The 25217-nt window shown below is 44.3% G+C and overlaps 1 protein-coding gene across 4 annotated transcripts; it reads right to left on the reverse strand.

Moving 5' to 3' along the window:
* Positions 1–34: 34 nt before the first annotated feature.
* ap2a1 (adaptor related protein complex 2 subunit alpha 1) lies at positions 35–23685 on the reverse strand. 4 transcript variants are annotated; one of them, XM_076996246.1, is made up of 21 exons: positions 22776–23685; positions 18862–19073; positions 14821–15014; positions 13924–14053; positions 13635–13736; positions 9503–9762; positions 9141–9309; positions 8197–8517; positions 8013–8110; positions 7594–7825; positions 7153–7350; positions 5575–5729; positions 5130–5192; positions 4586–4657; positions 4258–4340; positions 4039–4129; positions 3785–3907; positions 3470–3586; positions 3233–3302; positions 2842–2976; positions 35–2320 (listed from the first exon to the last, which is right to left on the reverse strand). In XM_076996246.1, exons 1-21 carry the CDS (start codon positions 22840–22842, stop codon positions 2243–2245), a joined length of 2970 nt encoding a protein of 989 aa, XP_076852361.1. In that variant the 5' UTR covers positions 22843–23685; the 3' UTR covers positions 35–2242. The 4 variants fall into 4 exon arrangements, with proteins under 4 accessions (XP_076852361.1, XP_076852365.1, XP_076852370.1 ...); XM_076996250.1 differs by lacking the exon at positions 22776–23685 and adding an exon at positions 19328–21445; XM_076996255.1 differs by lacking the exon at positions 5130–5192 and having other exon boundaries at positions 22776–23684.
* Positions 23686–25217: the final 1532 nt, after the last annotated feature.

Genomic DNA, 25217 nt, shown 5'->3' on the forward strand with positions numbered 1-25217 from the left:
TAATTCAGCGATATACACACAGAAGAGAGTCAGCTGGAGTATATGGCATAGTTTACTTTCACATTATTCAGTACAGAGTAAATTTAATCTAACACAGGTATCAGACAGGTAGAACACCTATACACCGGGGCGGCATTATCTAGTGGATACTGCACAGACGCGCACGCGCACACACACCCACCCATACGACATTGATCCTAAACTACCATGACAGTCCCATCACATCAGTTCTGGAGTGAGGGAGGCATAGTAAACCTTCATTTGAAGTAATGTGACTTCTGTAATTCCCAGATTTTTTCAAACAACCACATCACAGACACACGTTCGCTCACCTCACAATTATGACATTATCCCTGTATTTGTGATTGACAGTTGGTAGCCGCTTTGGTCCTGTGTGTGTGCGTCTCAACCTCTCCCCCCTGAAGCCCTATGGTGATCCACACGCAGTCTGAAGATGATGTGGACGTGTGCCAAACCTCACTCACTAGTGTTCCCAGGGGTAAGTGCTTTTGCAGGATTTGACTTGAACACAAAGAAAATGTCAGTGAATCTAGCTGGACCAGGATCAGCTCATCCTCCAGCCGTGTGTGCACATGCGCATACTGAAGAAATGCTACATTATGATGAGTGCCTAACTCCGTTTCTGGAGATCTGTAGTCCAGTAGAGTCTGATAAGTTCCCTGTTCAAAACCACACCCAGTTGAACTCAACTGTTGATTAACTGCACTGGACTCTACACACTGAGAGACTCCCGTTTTTCTGCCAAAGCTCCTGTCAGTAAGTCTGCCATCAGTCAGTCGCTCTGCTGGAGGTCAGTGGCACACGACCACTGCTCCAAAGATTCACTTTCTATAGTGATAAAAAAAAAGAAAGAAAAAGGAACTGACGTTTCAGTATTGTTTGTACTCATGTACAGGCAGAAACCCACTGGCGGACCAGACATCTCCCAATCCACCTGCTCTCCTCTCCTCGCTCCCATTTCCCGACCACCCACTTTCACTTTGAACCTGTTCTAAATATTGTTGCCCATGCTCCTTACATATTAACAATGAGTGGAATGTCCCAAAAAAATTTAAACAAAAACAAAAAAACCAAAACAAAACAGACTGCATATAAACACATCAAAATTTCACTATCAAAACATAGAAACCCAACCATAATGGACAATCATTTTTATGTTTTCATATATTTGTATTTATATATATATTTATTCATAAACATCATAGTAATCAGGTATGGAATCGTGATGGGTACTAACATCTACTGGGATGGGGCCTACAAAGGAATTGAGAAATAGGTAGCAGGATGGGGCGGGGCCTAGACAGAGATTGAGTAACAGGCACTGGGATCGGGGCAGGGCCTAGAAAAACACTCCAGGCCTTCTGAAATGCACAGCTCAGCACTAGCTTTCAAGGGAATAGCGTCAGGGACTGGAAACGGACACAAAATAATTAAACACTTGCAGAATCCCCCACCATTGACATATGCACTGTTGGCTCTGGAAAATAACATTGAGGGGAAACAAATTGGGGGTAACATGGGTCATTAGTGATTCAGGCTTCTAGTAAAGAAGGAAATGCTTTTTAATTTTAGTGTACTCTAGTTGCAGTGTTCGGTTTTCCCCCCCACATTGAGGAGGAAGGACGATAACCCCCCCCCCCCCCCCTCCCCGGAATGTTCCACCAAGGCGTGCAGTGGGACACGTGAGAAGAGTGTGTGTCCGTGTGCATGAGCGTTCTCCCAAGTACGTCCCAGGAATGCTTACAGGTTGAAATGTTGCGGAACACACAAGAGAGAGAGAAAAAGAGGGGAGAATCTTTCAGATCTCTTTGTCCCTCCCTCTCCTTCACTCTTTCCATGACCCACGACACACACCAGCTGTCAACACAAGCACAGGTCCATTGGGTTTTCAGGCAGAATGAAGAAAACAAAAACAGTTCCTTTAACACACTCCCCACACACGCGCACACATGACAAACACACACACTTACTTCAATGCTCACTCTCAAGTAAACACCAATAAAAACAAGAATGGTAGCGCTGATGATAATATACAATAATAACCATAATTATAAGAATTAGGACAGGAATATTGCTGCCCCATTTGGGCAGCTGGTTTTCCCTTATGTGCGAGTGCTTTTGGAGACTCTTTGTTCAGTGCTGTGGAAGGTGGAACGCTGGTCTGGTCTTGGTGTCTGTTCTAGAAGGTGATGGTCCAGGCGCAGGTTCTAGAAACGGAGTTCTAGAACTGTTCTGACAGCAGCTCGCAAAGACGCTTGGCCACAGTATCCTTACTGCTGCGTAGAGTCAACCGATACATCTGAGGACATGCAAGCAATAGTGGTCAGAGACGAACCCGTTCACACGGTGTTCTGCATGAGTATATAAATCTGTGTATGCACATGGTGAATGTAAGCACAGGTGATAATTGCAATTAAAACTGATGAATCGCACACAGAGAGGGATTGAAAATCCTGAACTCACACCATAGTTAAAAGAACCCTTGGTTCCACACAGAGAGAGACAACGAGATTGCGTGTGCATGAGAAAGAGCTCAACGCATGTTACCTGGTTCGTGATGCAGCAACAGAGATGTAGAACACAGAGACCAACAAGCTTCCACTACTACCCCTTGGACGACTAACACTGCACGGTCATGTGGATTTGAGAATGTGCATTGTAAGTACTGTGAGATAAATTTAGGAACTCTGGAGCAGGCAAGCTGATGAAATTCCAGTTGGAATTAGCGGGAAAAAGTCCTCTGCATTGTTAACACTCCTTTTAAGGAGTGTGCAGGTAAGCGTGTGTGTACAAACGTGGCATGTGCAACGGCAGACATACCTGGGCTTGTGCGTTGGGCTCCAGTCTGAGCAGACAGCCCACTTGTTGAGCCTTGGTTTGGATCACACCAGCGCACACAAAGTTTTCTGGGTTAGGATCAACATTGTCCAGCAGGGCGGTGCCCAATCCCAGCAACTACACAGCCAGATGCGCATGGACGCACACACACACACACACACACACACATGGGGACACAGGGGAAAAAATCCTTAATAATAAAAGTACTTCCTACATCAAATTACAATTAAAATCTAAATTCCAGTAATAATTCAAAACCCATAAAAACTGGAAAACCCAAACTGTAATAGAAATAAACTTCCCATAATGCTTTGAGTGCCCACTGAAGGCATCCTACCACAGGCAGCTGCAGTGTGTGTGTGAGGGGTCATACCTTAGCTTTGAGCACTTCTGTGTCCATGGGGTGGTTAGCCTTAAAGATCTTTTGGGCTTCTTGCTGGGGCCTGAGACACAAAGAGTTATTATTTCTTTTACCCCCTTCTGTATACTATAGAACACTTAGATCTGATTACTTTATGCATGATCCATGTTCTATATAGAACATGTAGATCTATATGAAATGCTGTATTCATGATCTGGTACACATCCTCACCCAGACCCAAACACTCACTGGCTGAGCTGTTTCCATCTCTGAAAGAAGTCTTGAGAGGACATCTCGGTGGGCTGGAAGAACTTGTTGATGGTGACTGGCAGCTTAAGGGAGAGGTTCTGCAGAGCTCCACCATACCTGAAAGGTACCACAGTACATTAGGATGTGTGAGGAACTCTATGCGAAGAACATGAAGGTACAGCTAGAACAAAGAACTAAACACCTACAGGAAGACATGAAAGACAAAGGGCATCAGGGTCCATCGTTGGTTACACAGACGACTGTTCAAAACTTCTGAACACAAGCAAGCATCACTGTGTAAATAAAACACTTCACCTGAACTTGATGTTTAGGAGCGGAGCGTCAGAGAAGTCAGTCAGACACTCGATGTTGATGACCTGCTGCACCTGAGCGCCCCCCTCCACCAGAGGGTCCACAGGCTTCAGCTGCACGTTCAGCTGTGGGGTGAGTCAAGGATGGATATACGCACACATGCAGTCTACTTACACCCCTCAATCTCTCACTCACTCACACCCTCTCCCAGGCACATGCATGTGCATGCATGCACACCACCTCGTCAGTAAAGGATATGGCTCTGAAGTTCTCCTGGGCAGTTCACTGTGGTACTGAAGCTAACAAACTGCACAGACGTCTTATTGCCATAGAACAGGTACATCCGCCCTGCAGGCACACAGCAAACAGCACTCATTACGCAACTCTTTTGCATGCCTTCCGCAAAAAGACCAAAAAGTTATTTAATAAAGCAATAACAAGTAAAACAATATTTCATAAGGAGTTTGGAAACTTACCAAGGTTCTGGCGATACTCAGACTTGATACCTATCTGAAGGAGCTGATTCTCAAACAGAACTCCATTATTCTTACACACAAACCTGCAGGACAGAGAAAACACCAGGAGGGAGACATAAAGAGGTAAGATTATTAGCTTAACTGGAAAATGACAAACTTTTAGGTGTTGAAGCTGTGAGAAAGGGTTGGAGAGGGGACGGTGGAGAGAGAGAGCATGCAAAAGAACACAAATGGACATTAAACACCAACCAACATCCACACTGACCAGAACCACAGCTACATAAGTGGAGATGGAGGGAGATGGAGTGGGGGGGAGGGGGGTTCTTACTTGTTAAGCAGCTCATCTGACTCGGGCAGAGGAGGAGCAGGATCTTCAGACACCACAGAGGGAGGGGCAGAGCTGAGAGCAGGAGAACAGCGAGGAGGAAGAGCCCCAGAGAGATGAAGACAGAGATGGGTAGAAGAATTCAGAGGGTAGCATGCAGGGTTACAGAACAGAATCAAGAGAGGGAATTTTGAAAAGTAAATAAACAAATAAACAAAGACAGACAAGAGAGACGAGCAGCAGCCAGAGCGATGATGCAAGAGACAGCAGAGAGAGAGGACAAAACGACACAAAGCAGAGAGGTTAGTGACTGCACTGAGACTCAGCCCAGACCACACAGTAAACCTGCATTAAAAGCCTAACATCACAGCACACAAACACCTTTCATCATCTGGGCTGGCACAAATACAGCAACCCACACAGTTCCGCCTAAGGCATCTATTGCAACATTAATAATTAATAAGCAATTTCCAGTGTTTGTATGTTATGTGGCTTTTTTTTCTCCATTTTTCGATATTGACACAGTAGCCAACCACTGGCCTCTTACTCCGAGTCACCAGGACCCTCAGCCAATAAGGAGTCAGAGCTCTCAGTGGGAGGTTCCAGATCTCTGCCATCGTCCAATGACAATTGAGGACAAGAGACGTACAGGCATTCACCCAAATCCACACACACACACACACACACACACACACACACACACACGAACAGAAGGGAGAGAGAGAGAGAGAGAAAAAGAAAGAGAAAGCAAGAAAAAGAAAGACAGTCACATACACAGCAAGATAAAAGACATGCAAAGGTTACACAAACACAGAGGAAAACACAAAGAAAGCGTGAGAGAAAAGTGGAACAGTAGCAGAGCAGAAAGCCTGACGGGACAGTCGCAGGCTGAGAGTGCTTTCCCAAAATTAGCTTTTAAAAGCCGTTTAGCCTTAATTTGTCCAGGAAGAAGAAAGAAGGCAACAGCATTCATTAGCAACCTCTCCATTTACCTTAGGAAGCCATCGTCATGGACACCAGCAGCGGGAGCTGCAGGCCCCGCTTCTGAGAAGACATCAACCAATAGACTGCCTGCGCTGGGTGGAGCAGCACTGACCGGTGCAGCTGAACGAAGGCCAAGGAGGTCAGCTGAAGGAGAGGGAGTGGACTGAGACACAGACAGAGAGAGACAGAGAGAGTGGGGAGGAAAGAAGAAACTGACCATCCATCATAGAAATATTACAGCACTTCTACAAACTCATGGAAGACTCAGACAGCCGGGTGTGTGTGGGGGAGGGAAAGTGGGTAAAAGAGGAAGCGTTTCCTTGGGAAGGTTCACTTTTCTGCTGATTCACTTCCCACTGTACTGCAAGCGTAGCAATTCAGTTATATGAGACAATGTGGGCCTCTGGCCAGTAAAAAAAAAAAAAAAAAAAAAAAAAAAGAAGAAAGAGAGAGAGAGAGAGAGAGAGAGAGAGACTCACAGAATGTGTGTGTTGAAAGTTAAATGATAGGGAGAGGATTTGCCCCTCTCCACAGGTGTCCCCCTAGGGTCAGTTCTTGGCACTCTTCTCTCGTTCTAGTCGCTCTACAGAAGCAGCCATGTTCCTCACTCCATCAGATAGCAGCAGTTTGACTCACATCTCAGCACGCCTGTCTCACCTAATCATAGGTGGCTATCCTCACCTGAACCTCAGCCAGAGAGGTGACATTTATGTGCAATTCCTCCATGCATCATGATCTGGACATCTCCTTTGAGGACCAACTTATCCCTTTCCACACAACCCCATTGTACAGGTCTCCTTATTAAGGTGTCTATCTCCACATCAGCAGCATTTGGATACGCAGTTGACTGTTCAGTCTTGTCATGTTAAGACCAGACGACTGGATCTTATTGCAGACAGGCCTCCCTGCAGATGCCACAGGAGCCGCTGCACAACTCATTCAACCTTTCCAAGTTCTCACACACTCTAAACTGTCGTTTCCCCGCCTCTGGCTTCCTGTAGTCAACCTCAATATAAATTATTTAAAACTCTGACGTTTGCTTACTAAGGTGAAAACGGACCTCCTCTGCCCCACACTGTACCGCGCACACACACACACACACACACACACACACACCCCCCCCCTTGGTACAGCATACTTTGAACCCCCCTCCCATTTTTACAGACAAAACATGCCTCACTGCTCCTGTCTGTATTAGTAGTGAGAGGAAAGAACTGTATTCATCTCTTGCCGTTTTCAAACATAAACTAAAGACCCACTGTCTCAAGCAGCACTTGCATAATCAATAGTAACTTCAAGGCACTTGAATAATCACCATTCCTCCACTTGCTTACCTTAATTAAGCACTATTGCCAGTCACTCTGGACAACAGTGTCTGCTAAATGTTGCAGAGAATGTTAGAGTGTGTGTGTGTGTGAGAGAGAGAGAGCATGTGTGTAAGGAGAGTATGTGCAAAAGCGAGAAAAGGTGTCTCTCCATGAAAGAACCTTCTGCAAGTAAACTAGGCCTAACTCAAAGGAGACCGTTAAGATGGAATGCTGCATGTGGGGCCTGTGTGTGTGTGTGTGTGTGTGTGTGTGTCTCACGGCGTTGGAGGCAGCCATGGCGGTGGTGTCCCCAGGGCGCTCGCCGCCTCCTCCTCCCCCGTTCAGCTCTCCTCCCTCTCTCTTGCCCTCCTCCAGCTCCCCGGCTGACACAGCACCAGGACCTTTCTTCTTCTTCAGCTTGGCCAGAATGGAGGACTCCCTCTCTGGGAACGGAGGCATCTCCTCCAGCACTGTGGCCTGTAGATGCCCAGTCACGCACACACGCACACCTGTTCTAAATGTGTATAAACTAGAAGCTCTGGACCAACAGTAGAAATGTTCAACACCAGTGAAGATACTTTCTGTAGTGCGACTGGGAAATATCACCTTAGCTTTATTATAGTGTATTTCCCTACTTAACACTTGTTCAAGAACAAGTGCATGTGTACGAGTCTGAGTGTGTTCGAGTGTGTTCGAGTGTGTTCGAGTGCGTCCTCTCACCAGGACGTCGGTGCTGGCGATGGAGGAGAGCTTGAGGTACTCGACTGCCCGCTGCTGAAGCTCCACATCACTGTTCCTGATCTGGCTGTCACAGCGCAGGACCTCCTGGATGGTGCTCTTGGTCTCCGGGAACAGGTTAATGAACTTAATGTAGGCAGAGAGGAGGAGGGCACGCGTGGGCACCGAACACAGGTGGAACTTAGAGTGCAGGAGATTAAACTGAACCAGAGGACTGGAGAGAAGGAGGGAGAAAGGGGTGGACAGACACACAGGGAAAAGGTGCGGGGACAGAAAACAAGAAAAAAAAACAACAACAAAACCAACAGAGTGAGACAGCATCAAGGGTCTGTTAGCATGAGTGACACACATGCTGAAAGCCTGGGTGTGTGAGGGCCATGGCATGCGTGATGAGGCCTCACCTGGAGCGGGGGTCACCGGCGATGAGGTTCCCAAACTCCCCCAAGATGTACCCACCCACCTTCACCATGTTCTCATGACAAGCTGGAGCCTGCAGCGCCTGAGGTCAAGGGTCAGAGGTCAATCGTGCAATAAACCTGCAGCCGGAGCCAAGAGAAAGCGGCGGCAGCCAAGAGGAGAGCGTACCTCGAAGACCGTCTTGGCTGCGTATCCCTGCACATCGTCGCGGTTGATAACGATCTGGATGACGCGGTACCACACTTCCTCGCTGACGTAGTCGCCAGCGATGCGGATCAGGTTGAGGATGGTGTCCACGTACCAGGAGTAGTCCACAGCGTACTTCTCAGCCAGGATGGCCACCTTCAACACCATCTCCTCACGGATGGAGTAGTCGGCAGTTTCCAGGTAGCTCAGCATCTCGGCCACGATCTGCTTGGCATTGCTGCGGTCGCACATGGCATAGAGCAGATCAGCTGCACGCTGGCGGACACTGACGTCCCTCTCAGTCTGAGAGAGAGAGAGAGAGAGAGAGAGAGAGAGAGAGAGAGAGAGAGAGAGAGAGAGAGAGAGAGAGAGAGAGAGAGAGAGAGAGAGAGAGAGAGAGAGAGAGAGAGAGAGAGAGAGAGAGAGAGAGAGAGAGAGGTCAGTTTATAGTAGATGTGTATATGAATAGGTTATATTACTTATTTCATTTTTCTTTTCTCCAGTTATCACTCTCATTATTAAGAAATTACAAAGTTAAAAAGAAAGTGATTTGAATGAGAGAGCACAAGTGCTCAAAAACAGTAGGTTTGGATTTATATCCACCCACAGCAGCTAATTAAATACTATTAATACATTTAATAGCATTTGACTCCTCAATTAAATAATTGAAAGTGGTTGTTGTTAAAGGGATTTATTTTCTCTCTCAGTTTCCGTACATCAAGTTAACTCAAAAGACAACAGATTTACAACTTTGTCAAAGTGGGAATGAGACCTGCGAGATAAGTTCCAAACCAAACTGCACACTGAAACATTAGAAACCGCACAGTACCGCAGTGTAAAGAAAGGCTCTTTCAAAAGAGTGAGAGCCTGTCCCACGAAGAGCCCACATGTGACGTGTGTGTGTGTGCGCGCGCGTGCGTGCTCACTTTCAGAGCATTGATGACTGTCTCAATGTGAGTTTTCACTGCCTCATGGGAGAACTCAGAGCTGGCGAGAGTGCACATGCTCTCCAGAGCAAGGTAGCGCAGGTTGGTCTCCCTGTGCTGCAGGAACTGGCCCAGCTGGTTACATGCCCGCACAAGCAAGTTGGGCTCACTGAACACACACACACACACACACACACACACACACACACACACACACACACAGAGAGAGAGAGAGAAATGAACACACACTGCTTTTTCTCATAAATCAGCATCAGCTAAACAAACAAACAAACAAACAAAAAAAGACTTTGAAAGAAACAAGTAGCACCATCAGAGCTCAGTGAACTAAAGCAGGTGTGTACCTGTCGTAATGGATGATGAGGGCGATGGCTTCGAACAGGATGGCATTCTTGGCGTTAGAGTGCTGGACCTTCTTGGACTTGGGTGGCTCCTGGGCTTTGTTTAGGATGGTCTCGAGGCATTCCACCAGCCGCCCCTTGACGGCGCCATCCTCAGGTGGAGGGTAGCACTGCAGGAGGCGGAGTAGCTTGCAGGAGAGCCATGGGGCAGGAACAAAGTAATAGGTGTAGTCCTGGAGGTCAGTGGAGGCTGAGGACACAATCTGAGAGAGACAGACAGACAGACAGACAGACAGAGAGAGAGAGAGATTTCTGTACTATGGAACATGGCACAAGTGGAACGCAAGAGCTTTTACCCAACTGTAGGTGCTAGATTGACTTGGGTTTCAACTGGATAATTTTACTGACACTAGGAGGCAACAGTGCACAGGTAAACACAGATAGAGCAGAAACACACATGTACCACACAGGTGTTTTACTGGAAAGTACAAATAAACGCAGTGGAACAAACATGCTTGCACAGCCTTTGGATCAAACTTGTAAATGACTAAAGAGTCTCTGGTCAATCCTTCAGTGCTTGCACAAACCCAGTGCACAAATGACTTTCAATTTGTGAGTAGAAACAAACAATACCATTACACAAAGAAATGTTACCTCTAACAAAACAAACATGGAGATCCTTGGACTGTACAATCAGATGTTGGAGAAGGCATTAGAAGGAGACCGAACTCCAACAGTCTGGTGGAAGAATGACCCAACAAACTAGAAAACGGCAAATGGTGTGGAGACTCTTTGTGGAAGTAAGAGGGACTGTGCTTGACCTTGCCAACTGTGGATTTGTGGTGAAGCTGTGCTTGAAAGTGCTACATTGGTCGAAAATATTACTGTAATCTGTGCTTTGAAAGTGCAAGCTAATGCTTTGTGAGACTGTGAGCTGCTGATTCATTGCTTTTGAACTTGTGGTACGGTGGAGGTAAGACACAAAATTCTGACGTCAACACACACTGGTGGGGCAGGACCAGAAAGCAAGAAAAGAACTACTGAACTCCCTGCAAACAGCGTACTTGTCACGGTATCAGACGGTATGCATGTAAAAGGAAAAGAAAAGCTTGACCAAGTTCCACAGTGCTCACCTCTGACCTTACAGTCTGCACATGCCTTCTCCAACACCAGTTGTCAACCAAAAAAAACAAAACAAAAACACCTGTAGCTGCTGACACTATCACACTATCCTTCTCAACAAGGCCATGAAACAAAATGGAATCTTTTAAAAAGAACATTTTGAAAATTAAATAAAAATTGCATCAGCATACAAGGACAAAGCAATGGACTGACACCTAGGGGAAGACACTACAGCCTTGCTTGTTTTTTCATTCATCAGATGGTGCTGTAATGTATCAAAAAGAACAGGATTTAGAACACAAGTGCGGGTTGTTTCTGACCCACTGTTGGGTAACACTCACAAATGATTGGTCAAATGTTGAGTAATGGCTGTGCTTCAAATCAGATAAAAAGAGACTGAATAGGAACAGCTACAACTGTTACCACAGTACAGGAAGGAGAGGTACAAACTTGGCTTTTCTGCTTCCTGTAAAGAGAATAACCATATCAGTGATGTGTGCTTAAAAGTCAAGACATATGGACAAAATGGATTTTATTAAGGCAAAGTTAATCTGCTTTGTCTGGTTGAACGTTGGCCACATGGCCAAAATGTAAGAGTAATTTAGATTAGAATGTTGGAGGGCTTAATATTGATAAACATGACAATGGAAAATTCCTTAAACTTTGGGATGAAGTCAATAAGTCTTTCAAAATTGTGGTGGCTGCCTCACCACAAACCTGTGGCCATGTTAGGCCCAGTCGTGAAGAGTCTCTTTTCTACCATTACAGTGAAGGTGAAAAGCCAAAAATCCAATCAGATAGTCTAACACACATTTTAGATCCCATCAGATCAACCACATTTTGCATTTACAATTTAGAGTGCTAAACTTGCAAGAAAAAAATAATAATTATAGATTATGAATTAAGTAAAGAATTGAAAAGTTTGGTGACCAAGTCTGGAAGAATCTTTGTGATCTCAACAGTGACAAATTTATTCCATTGCCTGGTGTGTACACATAAAATACAATGTCTGTGTCTAAGCACAGCACAAGTATAGCGTGACACTGATCAATACTTGTATCAAAAGGACATTAACATTCCAACTATTGACTCCATTATTGATTTACTCATTGGAACCAATGCACAAAGTTATGGAAATATACATTTTGATCAACAGGCAAGATGACAGTCCCTTACCAATTAAAAGACGAAAAGGACAGCCTCTCAATGATCTTGGTTGTCAAAGGCATTTCCTTAAATTTAAGGGAAGTGGTTCTGTTGCAACTACTAATTGTTTTTTGATGCCAGGTTGGAGAATTTGCTGATCAAGCATTATAACCAAGGCTTCAGCTCAGAATAAGCTTCCATGTCAAGAGAAGAAAAATTTACATCATGAGCACTTCAACCATGTTGAAAGATGGACATTTAGCCATCAAATCAAGATTTCAGAAAGGCACGATGAGTTTCTGCAGTGAAGGTGATGCAAGAGAAATTTACAGCGTAATACAGAATTGACTACATTTGGCGCAGTGTCATCATGCAAATTCTCCACTGAGAAAACTACTGAGGAGAATCAGTTTAGCTTCCCAGTAGATGTGAACACAATCAAGAACATTTTTTTTGTGTATGAGGATGACAGGTTCAAGTTCAAAGCCTGTATAAATTAAACACACCAAACTAGAAGAGCAATTCTACCAATTCAATGCATGTAAAACTTGTAAGAAAAATGGTAAGATGGCCAAAGCACATGGAAATGGAGTATTTTAGAATTGGAGCTCCAGATATTGGTAAAGAATGATGACTGTGTGAATTGTATCCAGCATGAGATGATAGAATTTGCAAGTCTCCTTTGTCCGAGTTATTCCCATAAAGGATTTGCATGAAACACTGTGGCTCACAAACTGGCGCATTCAGGAAGAAGTCGTATGTTGAACCACTGAAGAAAACCCTGAATAACAAGTGCAAATGCAGTTACTTCAAAATAGAGATCAGATGGTGTCAGGCAGACGTCAGAGAGCAAAAGTGGCATATCTGCTTAAAGAAAGAGTCCTTCTGAAGGAGCCACCATTCGCTAAATGTGGGTATGGATTTTATTGGCAAATTTGAAGTGATGTAAGGGAGGAGTCTGTAAAAGACTGCACATTCTGAGAGAAGGAATCTTTAATTAAAGGTTTAATTAAAGCAGTCACAGGTACTTCAGATGATTCAAATGACTTAGAACCACATACACAAAGCTGCCTTTTGTTATAGAAAGGAAATTTAGCCCTGCCTCCTAGACTCTTTAAATCAGAGAGCCTGATATGTGAGTAGACACAGCACAAATCTGTTTTTGGCAAAGACAGTTCAGCCAACACTTGCCTCTAATGCATTATTCTGGCAAAAAACCAAAACAAAACAAACCCAAAAAGTAATGATTTAATTTCAACACTAGGACGCAACAGTGAGCATATGTATACAAATCAAGGTACGGCAGAAGCTCAGATGTGCACCAAGGGTTCCACCTTTGACCTGGAACAGCCATGCTTGTGCAACCTTTGGATTAAACTTGTAGCCGCTGGTCATTCCTTCAGTGCCAAGTAAATCTATAGCAGGGGCAATCAACTATATTGTTCTGCGGGCCAAATTTGGCAAATAGTTCTGACCTGCGGTCCGGGGGACGGGAGGGGGGGGTGGCGAACGTAAGTTGTTGAGCGAAGGGGGGGGGGGGGGGGGGGGGGGACGTAACACTCGTGACGGAGTGTTTTTTTCAATAGCGCTGAAATAAATGCGCCGGTTTAAAATTTATTCTCACATCAAAATTTTAAAATATTTTTAACAATTTATTCTGTGTCCGGATGGGATGGCATTTGGGTGCGTATCCAGTTAATCAGGAATGAGATTGGGTCCGGACAGGACTGCGTTCGGGTCCGGATCCGGACCGCGGTCCGCCTGTTGGTGACCTCTGATCTATAGTCTTCCAGTGGAATTCAAGACTAGTGTACACAAACAATGAATAAATCAGAGTGGTAATGTAGAGATAGAGGGAGACACATACCCTGCTGAGACGGGAGACAGCAAGGGACACGCAGGTCTTGAACTCGTCGGGGTTCTTCTGGCTGAGACAGGTGATGAGGGAGATGGCGGCAGTGACGACACCCTGAAATGTGCAGGAGCCAATGGTGGAGTGATACAGCAGACAACTGAAACACACGCTCCAGGTGACACTCAACAGGAAACGCACTCAAACAGCAAAGCAACAGCTAGCCACCATCATGCAAGAAGGGGCGGGTCGGCTAAATACTGTACGATCCTGCAATAAAAACATTCACTTGAGCCACACCCACCATGTGCTGATCGTTGAGCAGATGCACCACTCTGGAGGTCCACTCTCCCATGAGCACCAGGTCCGGGGAGGTCTTATAGAGCCGCAGCAGACACAGGGCAGCAGACTGCTTCACACTGTCCATGGTATCCCTGTCAAATACACAGGCACGCGGTCCGACAACCAGCAGATGCCACACCTGCTCTACAGCTATAAAGGCTCGGTCAGCTGAGATGAGGACAATATGTGGACAAGTTTTGTCTTTTCTTCCTGCTCTTAATCGCAGCTTTATTGTCCTTCTGATCCTTTCATTCCCTTCATGTTTTCGTTGTTTTTCTGTTTTTCCCAAGACCCTCTTGGCCCATCTTCAGTCACTTCCTATGAACATGTACTGAGTAATGGTGTTTGCACAGCTCAGCACATTTACCTGACCGACTATAGAGATTTACTGCTGCTCCTCTCCAGTTTCCGCTGGTTCTAACTATTCACAGCACACTTCTCTTTACCCAACTCTCACGAGCTCTCTTACACTGCTACTGCAACCCCTTCCACCGCAACAGAGATAGCACGACAACCTGTGTATTCTAAATCCGATGCTAAAATCTTAGATAGCACAAGTTTTCTAAAACATTTTCTAGACCATTCATTCCTCGGCCGTTCAGGAAGTATTAAAGGTCAAGCACCTGGAATGACTCATGATTTTGTGTGGAGTTTATGTACACAGCTGACATAATAACATTCATATGTAGTGCTGGATAGGTAGCTACTTGTTCTAATGTTAATGCAAACACTAACATAAGACTCTCCCATTTCCCTGTTCATCCCACTCTGCAGGATCTGACACTCCCTATCACAATTTCCTACTTACCTATACTCCCCCACCCCCTGCGATTGTTTTGGTACATTCTGGGGTGCTCACCCTGCCACAAGGATGCGTGGAATCTCCCCAGCGAAGGCCTCCGCCATCTCCCTGCTGCCCACATTGGCAATGCAGTGCAGGGCCAGACACATGAAGGTGGGGTTCCTGCTCGAGAGGTCATTCTTTATGGCGTTGTTGATCAACCTTATCAGCTCGCTGTTGCTATTCACCAGCACAGAGATGAACAGATAGCCCTGAGAGAGAGAGAGAGAGAGAGAGAGAGAGAGAGAGAGAGAGAGAGAGAGAGAGAGAGAGAGAGAGAGAGAGAGAGAGAGAGAGAGAGAGAGAGAGAGAGAGAGAGAGAGAGAGAGATTTGAAGACATTTCAATAAAGCTTGATTTGAATAGACAGACAGGCTAACATCAATGAGGGTTTGGGTCAACCACCATCATTCTGGTACAGGCCTGCAGGGAGGTCAAAGTGTCACTGGGAGCTCAGACAGAGAGCTGTGACTGGCAGCTCAGACAGCGGTGATGGCCCTAGCCTGCCAAACGGTGGAATGACGTAAAGCACACGCACAATAGACGCGGAGCAGCAGAAATGTCATCTTTCCACAGACCTGTCCAGGCTTCAGGCCTCACCGCTAACAACAAACGTACTGAACCACAGGAGAGTGTTTCTCTCACGCTGAACAAGAGAGATATATATACACAACGCCAGAGCCAGAAAGACAGAGCATGCGAGAGAGAGCGTGCAAGGCAGAGAGAGGGGTCTCAGGACACTGCTATGCTTCATCCTCCATTGGACATGGTCCTCAAGCTCTGGAACACACTACCCCAATCTCTCATTGTTCTACACTCCTGTTTAAAGCTCTGCTTGAAACATCTCCACACTCCATACTTTCACTATTCTCCTACACTCCTCCTAGATCTAATCGAATTGCTTTACTGTGATGCTTTTCTGCAAAGCTCTTTACAGTGAGGTTGAGATTATTAATTCCTATTATTAATATCCATCTAATGCTGCATCGCTGTGTCTCAGTGTCTGCTCAGCGGGCTTCACACAGTCCTCCTAAACCTTCCCATAAAGACTCTCGGATCTGCTCCAGTTCCACTTCTGATGTTTTGAACTTTTTACAACACAAGTCTGGATTCCATATAGTTTTGTATTTAATGCAGAGTCACACAAGCATGTTGAAAAATCTTTAAGTTTGCAATACTCTAAAACTCTCAGGGGCATTCATGATCTCTCAGTGACAAACAGCAGTCTGAGCAGATGCGTGTTTGCCACTCAGTGTTGCTGGAGACTGCAGTGCACTGCTGTCCAGGAGGTCAGTGACCTCTTGGCCAGATGAACCGGCTTAGTCCTGTTGAGAAATAGCAGCTTGCCAGCTTGTACAAGCATCAAATGCATGAGGGATGTAGCCAACCACCTTCACTGTGTGGGAAACACACCTCTTCTCTTTCCACAGGGCCTCTGTAGACCACCCAGTATGAGGCCAAGCAGCTCTCTGCCAACAGGTATTTACAGCGCTGAAGCTTCTCTGCCTTCAGACACATTATAAAAAGCTTCATAGAGTGAGTTACCATTACACAGCCACTGTTTGTTAAATATTGACATGGAACACGCAAAAGAAATCCACAGAGACGCAGACCAAACAAGCAGAGATAAGAATCATCCACACACTGTCACACTCAGAATAGGGCTGCCACAAACGATTATTTTTATACAGCTTATTACACTAGAATGCAGCTGCTATTATATAACCACCATTAGATTTCAGCTATATGCTAACTATAAATAAAAACAATTTATATCATAGTTCATTAAAACTTTTATGAAATATGCAGCTTGCTGCAACAAACAATTATTAAAATAAAGATAAGGCACTGGTTTAAACAACACAAAAACAAATACATACAAATCGCTAATGTTAACTTTTACAGCTATCGCGATGAGTAAGTACTACGCTCTCTTTCCACTAATTTTAGCAGCTAACTAGCAGTTTAGTTTACGGAGATGACGATCCCTCTTCATTATTGTCACAATCAGCCACAACATGCTTCAGGTGCTCGTGCATCGCAGTTGTGCTGGTGGAAGGCAAGTTCTGCCTTGCAGATATTGCATTGCATGTGTTTCTCTTTCATTTTCTTAAAGTGATCCCACACTTTTGAGTTCTGTAGCCGGGTAGCCACGATACCACAGCCTGTCTGTATACCGTCCTGGGATGTCATCCACTGCCTATCCCGGGTTCCACTACTGCGCATGCGCGTCAGTGGAAACTGCCGCAGCAGTTTGGAGAAAAAAGTTATAAAAAAAATTAAAAATAAAAAACCCCAAAAAGAAAACCTGACGCGTCGACTAATTAATAGTTGACTAATCATGGCAGCTCTAACTCAGAACTCTAACTAATACCCCTTGATGTGACATCAAAAGCACTGGCTGATGCAGTAAGAATATGAATATTTCTAAAAGACAAACAGGAAGTGGTAGGATTCAGTGATTTCAACAAATTAATCATATTCCAAGAGTTTAGTTTCCGGCTGCTGACACTGTAAACCAGACTTTACATCTCAACGGTGCAACAGTGGCCCATCTTGGTAAGAACGGTCAGACAGCTCCTGTCTCCACACAGCAGCACAGATGCTTGCCCTGAAAATATTTTCAAAATACGCCACATGCACTAAACCCAGAAATGTGGGCCATCTACAAAATGATAGTCAAGGATGAGATGGGCTCGGCGATCGCTCCACATGGCCCTAATGTCCCAGCAATCTAGACATCCTGGGAGAGTTCGGCCACAAATCTGACAGGATGGTAGAAAGACGTAAAATCAATGAGGAGGACAGACAGACATCCACGGAACAGAGGAGTCAATTGAGTCTCAACTCTATTATAATGAATCATCTCGGGCCCATCTTCAATAAAAACATGCTTGAACATGGTCTTTTACCTCAGAAAACCATTAAAGCCTTAAGTGTTTAATGTCTTAACAACAATAAAGCAATAACTTAGATCAAATACAACAAAGTTACAGTTATATGTAAACACTGAATTGCTATTCGGAACAAACACTATAAAATAAACACTCCAATAATACTGTATAATAACTATACACTATATACTTTAGGGTTTTACTGTAAAGAGAGACCCAGCTTGCCATACAAAAAAAAAAAAGGAAGGAAAGGCCCAGATAAAAGGGGAGCCGGTGGGTGTGATGTTCAGGGGAGCTGAGGATGAAACGGCTCATGCTCAGAGGTCAGCTAACACCTCACAAACATCTCCACTTCAGTCCTCTCCTGTGCTGAGGACTGCTCATCTGCACGACACAAGGCCAACGTTGCTCCAGGAAACATGAACGGGAGGACTAACACACACCAAGTCACATTTGGAAAATCTAACCTTCAATGCTGTTGTGCTGAGCGACGTGCAACTACAGTGGAAAATCAGTGTTCACAGCTCAGCTCATTTCAATATGTAGCAGTTAAGACAACCAAACATTTAAAATACCAAACGCCAGAATTTAAAGCTATAATAAGAACAACGTTAATGAGCAGAAAGGCTTGCACATAAACAGGAGTGACTCTGTATTTATTCCACAAGTGAACAAAAGGTGCCGTTTGACTTTGTATATCCGAGTCAAGGGTACTGAAACAGCGACTTCACAGGAAGTCCTCCTGCAAACATGATGGCATCATCAGATTCTTCAGCACACCACTGTGACTACAACAGACGCAACACGATCTGCCACGTAACGGCGTAACGTGAGGATTACCTAGAGTCTTCTCTGGAAATATAACATGCAATGTCCAAATCCTTTATGATGCGATTTACAGCTCTATAAAGGCACTTCCGAGTCATGCGGCATGCCGTCTTGCACCGCCCTCCTGGAGCAGCAGGCGAGCGCTACGCTACCTGCCCTCCCAGTGAGGGTGTGTCAGAGCCGCACAACAGGACCCAGGCTGGTGCTAGCACAAGGGACCCAAACCCCTACAGCACACGGTGGTGGACAGTTAAGGAAAGTAGTTTCTCCTCACTGACACACACACAAGCTCACACATGCATGCATGTGCATGCGTGCGCACAGAATGCTCCACTTACAATCTGTTTCTCGGTGTACTTGTTGGAGCTGAGCAGGTTGACTGCCTCCATGTGGCCGAAGTCGATGTCATGGCCCAGGAGGAAGATGAAGAGCAGTTTGCACACATACTTCTTCTTGCTGTAGCCATCCAGCGCCTTATCTCCCTTGAATTTGGAGCGGATGTTGGCGAGCTCCTTGTTGATGCGTTTAATCTCTGCCTCCTTACTCTTACCTGTGGAGAAGAATAGACCCACCTGATCACCCTCTGCTTAAACCATCACAGCATAGAAACAGGACAGGAATAAGGGGAAAGAGCCTAGCCTGCATATTTTACATTTGGAAATATTACCCCAACAAATATTTTGACAAACAATTGAGAAAATGTAGATGTGGAAAGGTATAGAATATATTGAAATTGTCAAATACACACAATTAAAAACTCCACGTCTAATAAAATGAAAAACACACAGCTTGGTTCACACAGACCTTCCTGAAGATGAAGGTCTTTCTGGGCATCAGACTGTGTCAACATCATCCACACATGACTTCAAAGTGTTATACACCCAAACAGGCCAGCAGATTATTATGAAAACTGAGCTACAATGTAACCAATGACATGCTGCATGCATGTGGAAATACACAATGAAGTCTGATTCAGATTCTGAAAAATGCTACTCCTACAAATGATTACATGATGGACTGTTGGGTTTATCTTAATTACAGACTCTAGTGTAAAACAGTGTTAGTCACCTGCCAGAACATGTTTCCCCACTTAGTGCACCTCCAGTACATTAGATGAGATAATATCTGGTATTGTAAAAGAAAGCCCAACCATATCTAACGGACACCCTAGATATGACCTACCACCAGACTTTGGGGACACATTTGTCATTTAGGTTGAGATTAGACTGTGTCCTACAGTTTCAATACAGAAGACAGGAAAACATGGGACCTCAAACAAGGAGATTGTGCAATGCAAAGAAGGACTTGGGCTGTGTGCAGGGGTCTTGAACAAGTTGTCTTGAAAAGATTTTTAATACCAAGAGCGGATGCATTTTTATGTCAAACACTAGCACCTCCATGACAACCAACCAGCCAATGACAGCATGGCTACAGGATACCAGGAGGGGCTCATTTGTAATATTCAACTTCCTCAAAGTGTTTCGAATAGCCAAGTTGGCAAGGGATGTTGCCATGTCCGTGTGATCAAAAAGTACAACATTCACCTAAATAGTCAAAACAACCTACTGTATCATCTTAAAATAGGAGAGTTTTGTCCAAAGAGAAGAGCAGCAGAAGGGAAAAACAAAACTCCCTGCAGAGAATCGGGGAGATAAACAGAAGCAGTGCAAGAGTAGGAAAGGGGATTTGGAAGTGAACTGGGATTAGGTCCAGGAACTGGCTAACCACCAGTGCAGTGGCAGGGACTTACAAGAAGCCAGGGTGTTGGCCTAGGAAAAAAAAGATACATCAAGAAGACATCTACACACTTTAAAACTGTGAAAGCCCACAGTGTTTATGAGAACAGTGGAATAGGGGGTAGCTATTGAAATTTGTACTCTGCCACCAGAGTGTCAGGCTCTGAGCGATAACATCACAGCCTCATAGACATATCAAACTTGACATCAAGCTCCAGCAATCAAATGTTTCTTAATTTCTAGACAGCATATGCCAGAAAGGAGACCAATGGGGAACAAAGGAGGAGCTTAGAAGAACCATATAGAGCCGTACATTCTCAATGAGGCCCAAGTCCCATACAATTCCATTAAGAACAGAAATGAAGATCACACGATCAAGTCAGGATGAATTGAAATGAGCTATGGCTATTTGATATGGGCATATATTATTGTGATTGTATTGTAACTGCAATGTCTTGCAATATATTAACACATAGTATACCCCTTGATGTGACATGGTTTCAGTGCAAAATAACTAGTGTGTGTATTCAAATACTTTGATTTACGCAGAAATCACAGAACACTTGTCTGAAGCGTCTGGATTTTGCTTGCGTGCTCACAGACCACAACAACTGAAAAAAGATTTGTTACAGATTTGTCATCTGAATAGTGCAACACATAATACTGGCCATTGCAAGACTGACATTGCTGTGATAATAATGATTAAATGGATTTGTATTGCAGCCTTAGATTAAACACCACCCTCTTTAATCTAAATTATTATTTTAAAAATAAAAATACATTACAGTAGCTCAGATAATACCAAACCAATTGTTTATTTTCATCTAAACATTCTATGATTGGGTTCTACCACTCTCAACACCCTTAAATTAATCTGAGAATCAATGCTGGAGATGTGATTCCAAGGCCCAGCTCTCAGTAGGAAAACTGGGAGCATGTGAGAGATGCACCCCTCCAAAGTAAAGGACTCTGTGTGGTGCTCTCAAACACCAACTGGCTGACATGCATTTCGGGAACCAGCTTTGCTGAGATCTGTCGTGTTCATTGGAGGACCTCACGCCTCAGCCGCTACGTGGCCTACCTCCCAAACACCAGACAGAGCCAAGACAGGACTCTTGGCTCAGTTCAAGCTCACGCAGGCTGTTTTTAGGTTGGGGCTTGAGAAGACTAAACACCATACACTAGAATAAGGATCTGTGCAAAATAAAACATGCAGATGAGATTTCAAATATATTCTTACCCTCAAGTAGGCTAGATTTCCAACATGCTGTAAATTTTATGTCAAGGTCTTAGTCATGAATACATGGAGGCTATTTAAAAAAACAGCAGTGGTTCACCTTCACAGAAACAGATCTGGGCGAATTGTGAGATGGAGAGTACACTGTAAGCAATGCACTCCGAAACAACTATCAGTGTCTGATGATGCATGCTTTGTCCTGAGGTTGTGTGACTGCAGTGAAACACAAAGACACACGGCATCCTCTGGAAGGGAGAGCCACCTTGCTCTCTGTCTATTCTGTTCCAGGACACCACACCTTTCGCCCCAGTACATAAGTGCATTTAAAGGACACATGATGCCATGTAACTGGGAAAGTGTATGGACAGAAAAAGTGCAACAGAAGAGGAACACAAAATAAAATTTTACAAAAAATACACAAAATTCATTGCAAACACACGTAGTTTGTTTGCCAGCCCTTAGCTTATAAAATCTTGATAAAATGCCTTGAGGTTATCTACCTATTTTATAAGGCGTATATTCCCTTACACGTTTAGTAAACATACAACACATGCCCTGTGGCTAAAATCAACGAACATATAAAAACGCCTGAAAAAGTTTCTAAACATGTTACAAGGTGATATAATGTGTAACCTTCAAGTGTCCTATTATCTATATCTGGACCCAAACTGTCCAACACAAATTTATACAAGACACTGAAATACACTTTTAAAACGCTCAACGAATGGAAACTGCTTGATAAGCGCATTATCGCACAGACAGAAGCGCTCGTCCCTTTTGGCGACGACAGATATCAACCTCAAATTATCCACGTGTTGACGTGACATTATCTTTCGGATTCAATTATGCTTCTAAAACCAGAACACGGTTTTCGTTAACGGCCCACCCGGTTCTGGAGCGGTGCAACAAGACTTCGTGCTTACATCACACCATCACCAGGCCGTGTCTAACGGGGCCTTACCCCCCCCTCCCCAAATACACCCAAAGCAACGGGAACAGATCTGTGCAATTCCTACGCCCGCGAAAATGACCTCTCCAGCTTTGCAACCCGCCTTCTGTTTTAAAGAAATGGCTTTAAACGAGGCCAGCGCGATCCATGGCTTCTTTTGCAGTATATTCAGCAAAAGACCAAGCACCAGAGAGCAGCTGACGTTCCCGTTGATCCATGAGCAGCTAGCGCACCGAGTCCGTGCAGTAAAAGTGGGTAACCAGCCAGTTAACTAGTCCGCACACCAACGCGGCTCAAACAACTGCTCTCAAGAGCATAAAGGGCACTTACAGTTCCTTATGTCCGAAATGAACACCGCTAATCCTCGCATCCCGTCTCCTTTCGACACGGCCGGCATTTTCGCAGGGGTCTCTTTATCAACCTGGCCTCGCACGAAACAAAATTACTTTCAGATGGTCGCGGCGAAGCTCGCTAGCAAAAAAAAAATACGTCTCCGGTTCCTTCGGTGCCTCGCGAGCGCTATGCTAGCTTATAGCACTGCTAGCCACCGTAACGTTAACTTAAACGGAATCTGGCGTTTGACGTTTCGGGTTTTTACTATTTTTTATTTTACTCACGCTAGCTTGCTAAAGTGGCTAACCAACTTGCTAGTATGGTATCCAGCTAGATGCGCCGTACCGCGGATCTCCTGGCCAACTTAGCTGGCTGGCTAAAGTCAGAAGCGTCGCTAATTAGGCGAGCGGCTAGCTCCTAATGACACCGAACTACGACGCCGCCGTTTCCGCTGGGTACTTCATTCAAACCCGTCAACGGTCTACAACGGCCAAGTGACGACGAGAGTCGTCGGTCTGTATCGCTGTATTTTACTAATGACAAATTCTTGGGAGGGTTTTGTCGCCGAGTGGCTGTTAAATAACTAAACGCGACGGCAGATGATGAATCTATCTCCCCGTTCGCCGTGAGTCACGCGCGGCAAGCTAGCCAAACAGCTAGCTAGCTGGCTAGCTATGTCAAATGTTAGAATACATCACCGACGTGACCGTGGTCAGACAGCGATCGGTCCTATTTCTTGGTGAGACAATTCGCCTAATTTTGTCTATTGAGGGAAAGATAATTCTGTTCAGATCGAGGTCGTCAATAACGTAACCGTGTAACCATTCGCTGGATCGGTATTCACGAACAAGGCTCGTGACAGAACGGGCAACGGGCACTGGACGTTTTTCAGCGGTAGGACTCCAGCGCTTCCTGCCGAGAAGACCCGCCCTTAGCTAATACTACACCGTTCAATTGGCTGTGTGCGTTTACGGTACTATTATAAAATACACCATTAGTTAATTCGTAAATCAATTAAACATTTTATCCAGTTTGATTAACTGCAATAGCTTACTCAAACGACAACGCTATAATTATGCAAATAATAAAGTGAGTAAATTATAAATATAAAATGCCCCGATAATTGAGTTATCTATCTATCTATCTATCTATCTATCTATCTATCTATCTATCTATCTATCTATCTATCTATCTATCTATCTATCTATCAGTCTTAACTGAGTGGGGTTTTTCTAGGCCTTCGAGATGACTGGGTATATAACATAAAAGACTGGCATTAGAAGAAAGAGATTTCTTTCCCTCTGCAAAAACATACATTTTGACATTTTGCCCTCTGCAAAGCAACTGTGAATGCATTAACTTACTGCAGACAGAGGGAAAACATTGTGATTCTGTGTGGCACTGTAAATGGAAGAGCCTTATTGGTTTATTAGAGTATTTTAGAACATTTACACTTAACATTGTCAAATTCATTATGCAACACCTATGTCATGTCAATGAGTTTTAAATGCAGTGCTCTCAAAATATTCTCCAAGAAAGACCATGAATTTTATTTTCGTTGTTTTTGTTTAAACTACTCAGTTTTTAATGATTTGATTTAACCTGTTAGCAGATCAGATCAAACGTTAGGAGGAAAAAAACTTTCTATTTGAGATTTCTGATTATCTGCAATCTAATACTAAGGATTATTTTACATTATATTTGGATTACTTGATTATTGAAAATGATCTGAGGAAACCTGGGCCCTACAGTATAATATGGTCAATATGGTCACCAATATGTTCTCACAAGCGCCTGCGTTTCCTCTGTACAGACCCATGTACACCACATGTACAGACCCATGTACAAATCGTCCCTAAAAACATGCACTAGCAGTACAGCCCTACTGACATATTTGCAAAACGGCCATTCCCTATGGGTGGTGGGGGGATTTGGATTCTTATCATGTTGTGATGTAATCCTGGCTAGTAATCACTATATTTGTAACATATACCAATCAAAGTACTTTTCTGTAACTGTAACAGAATACAATGGCATGTATATACCCTGATTACCTAATCGTTATATGCATTTGGAGACTGTATGTTGAATGTATTCCGTTACTACCAGACTACCCTGTAAATAAGGCTGCATAACGTTAGCCTAATCTCTATTTCAATAACCTAAGTGAATCATTGTTGTTGTACGTGTTAATTAATAGGTTATACGTTAAATATAAAGGTAAACAGATGCACGAATAACTACTAGGATGGTGTGAATAAAGTCTTTACACAACCCCATTAAATAGGCATAAAATGGCCTTTAAAAGAAGTTTATCTAGTCCAATCGGCGACCCGTATTAAAAAAGCGGAAAAATATACGGTAAGGTTGAACCAATGATGGCTGTCTTTAGAAGAAAAGGCGGCATCTGGGGCGGGGCCTACACGAACAGTCCAATCA

This window comes from Brachyhypopomus gauderio, chromosome 2, assembly GCF_052324685.1.
Source record: "Brachyhypopomus gauderio isolate BG-103 chromosome 2, BGAUD_0.2, whole genome shotgun sequence".
Classification (NCBI taxonomy): domain Eukaryota; kingdom Metazoa; phylum Chordata; class Actinopteri; order Gymnotiformes; family Hypopomidae; genus Brachyhypopomus; species Brachyhypopomus gauderio.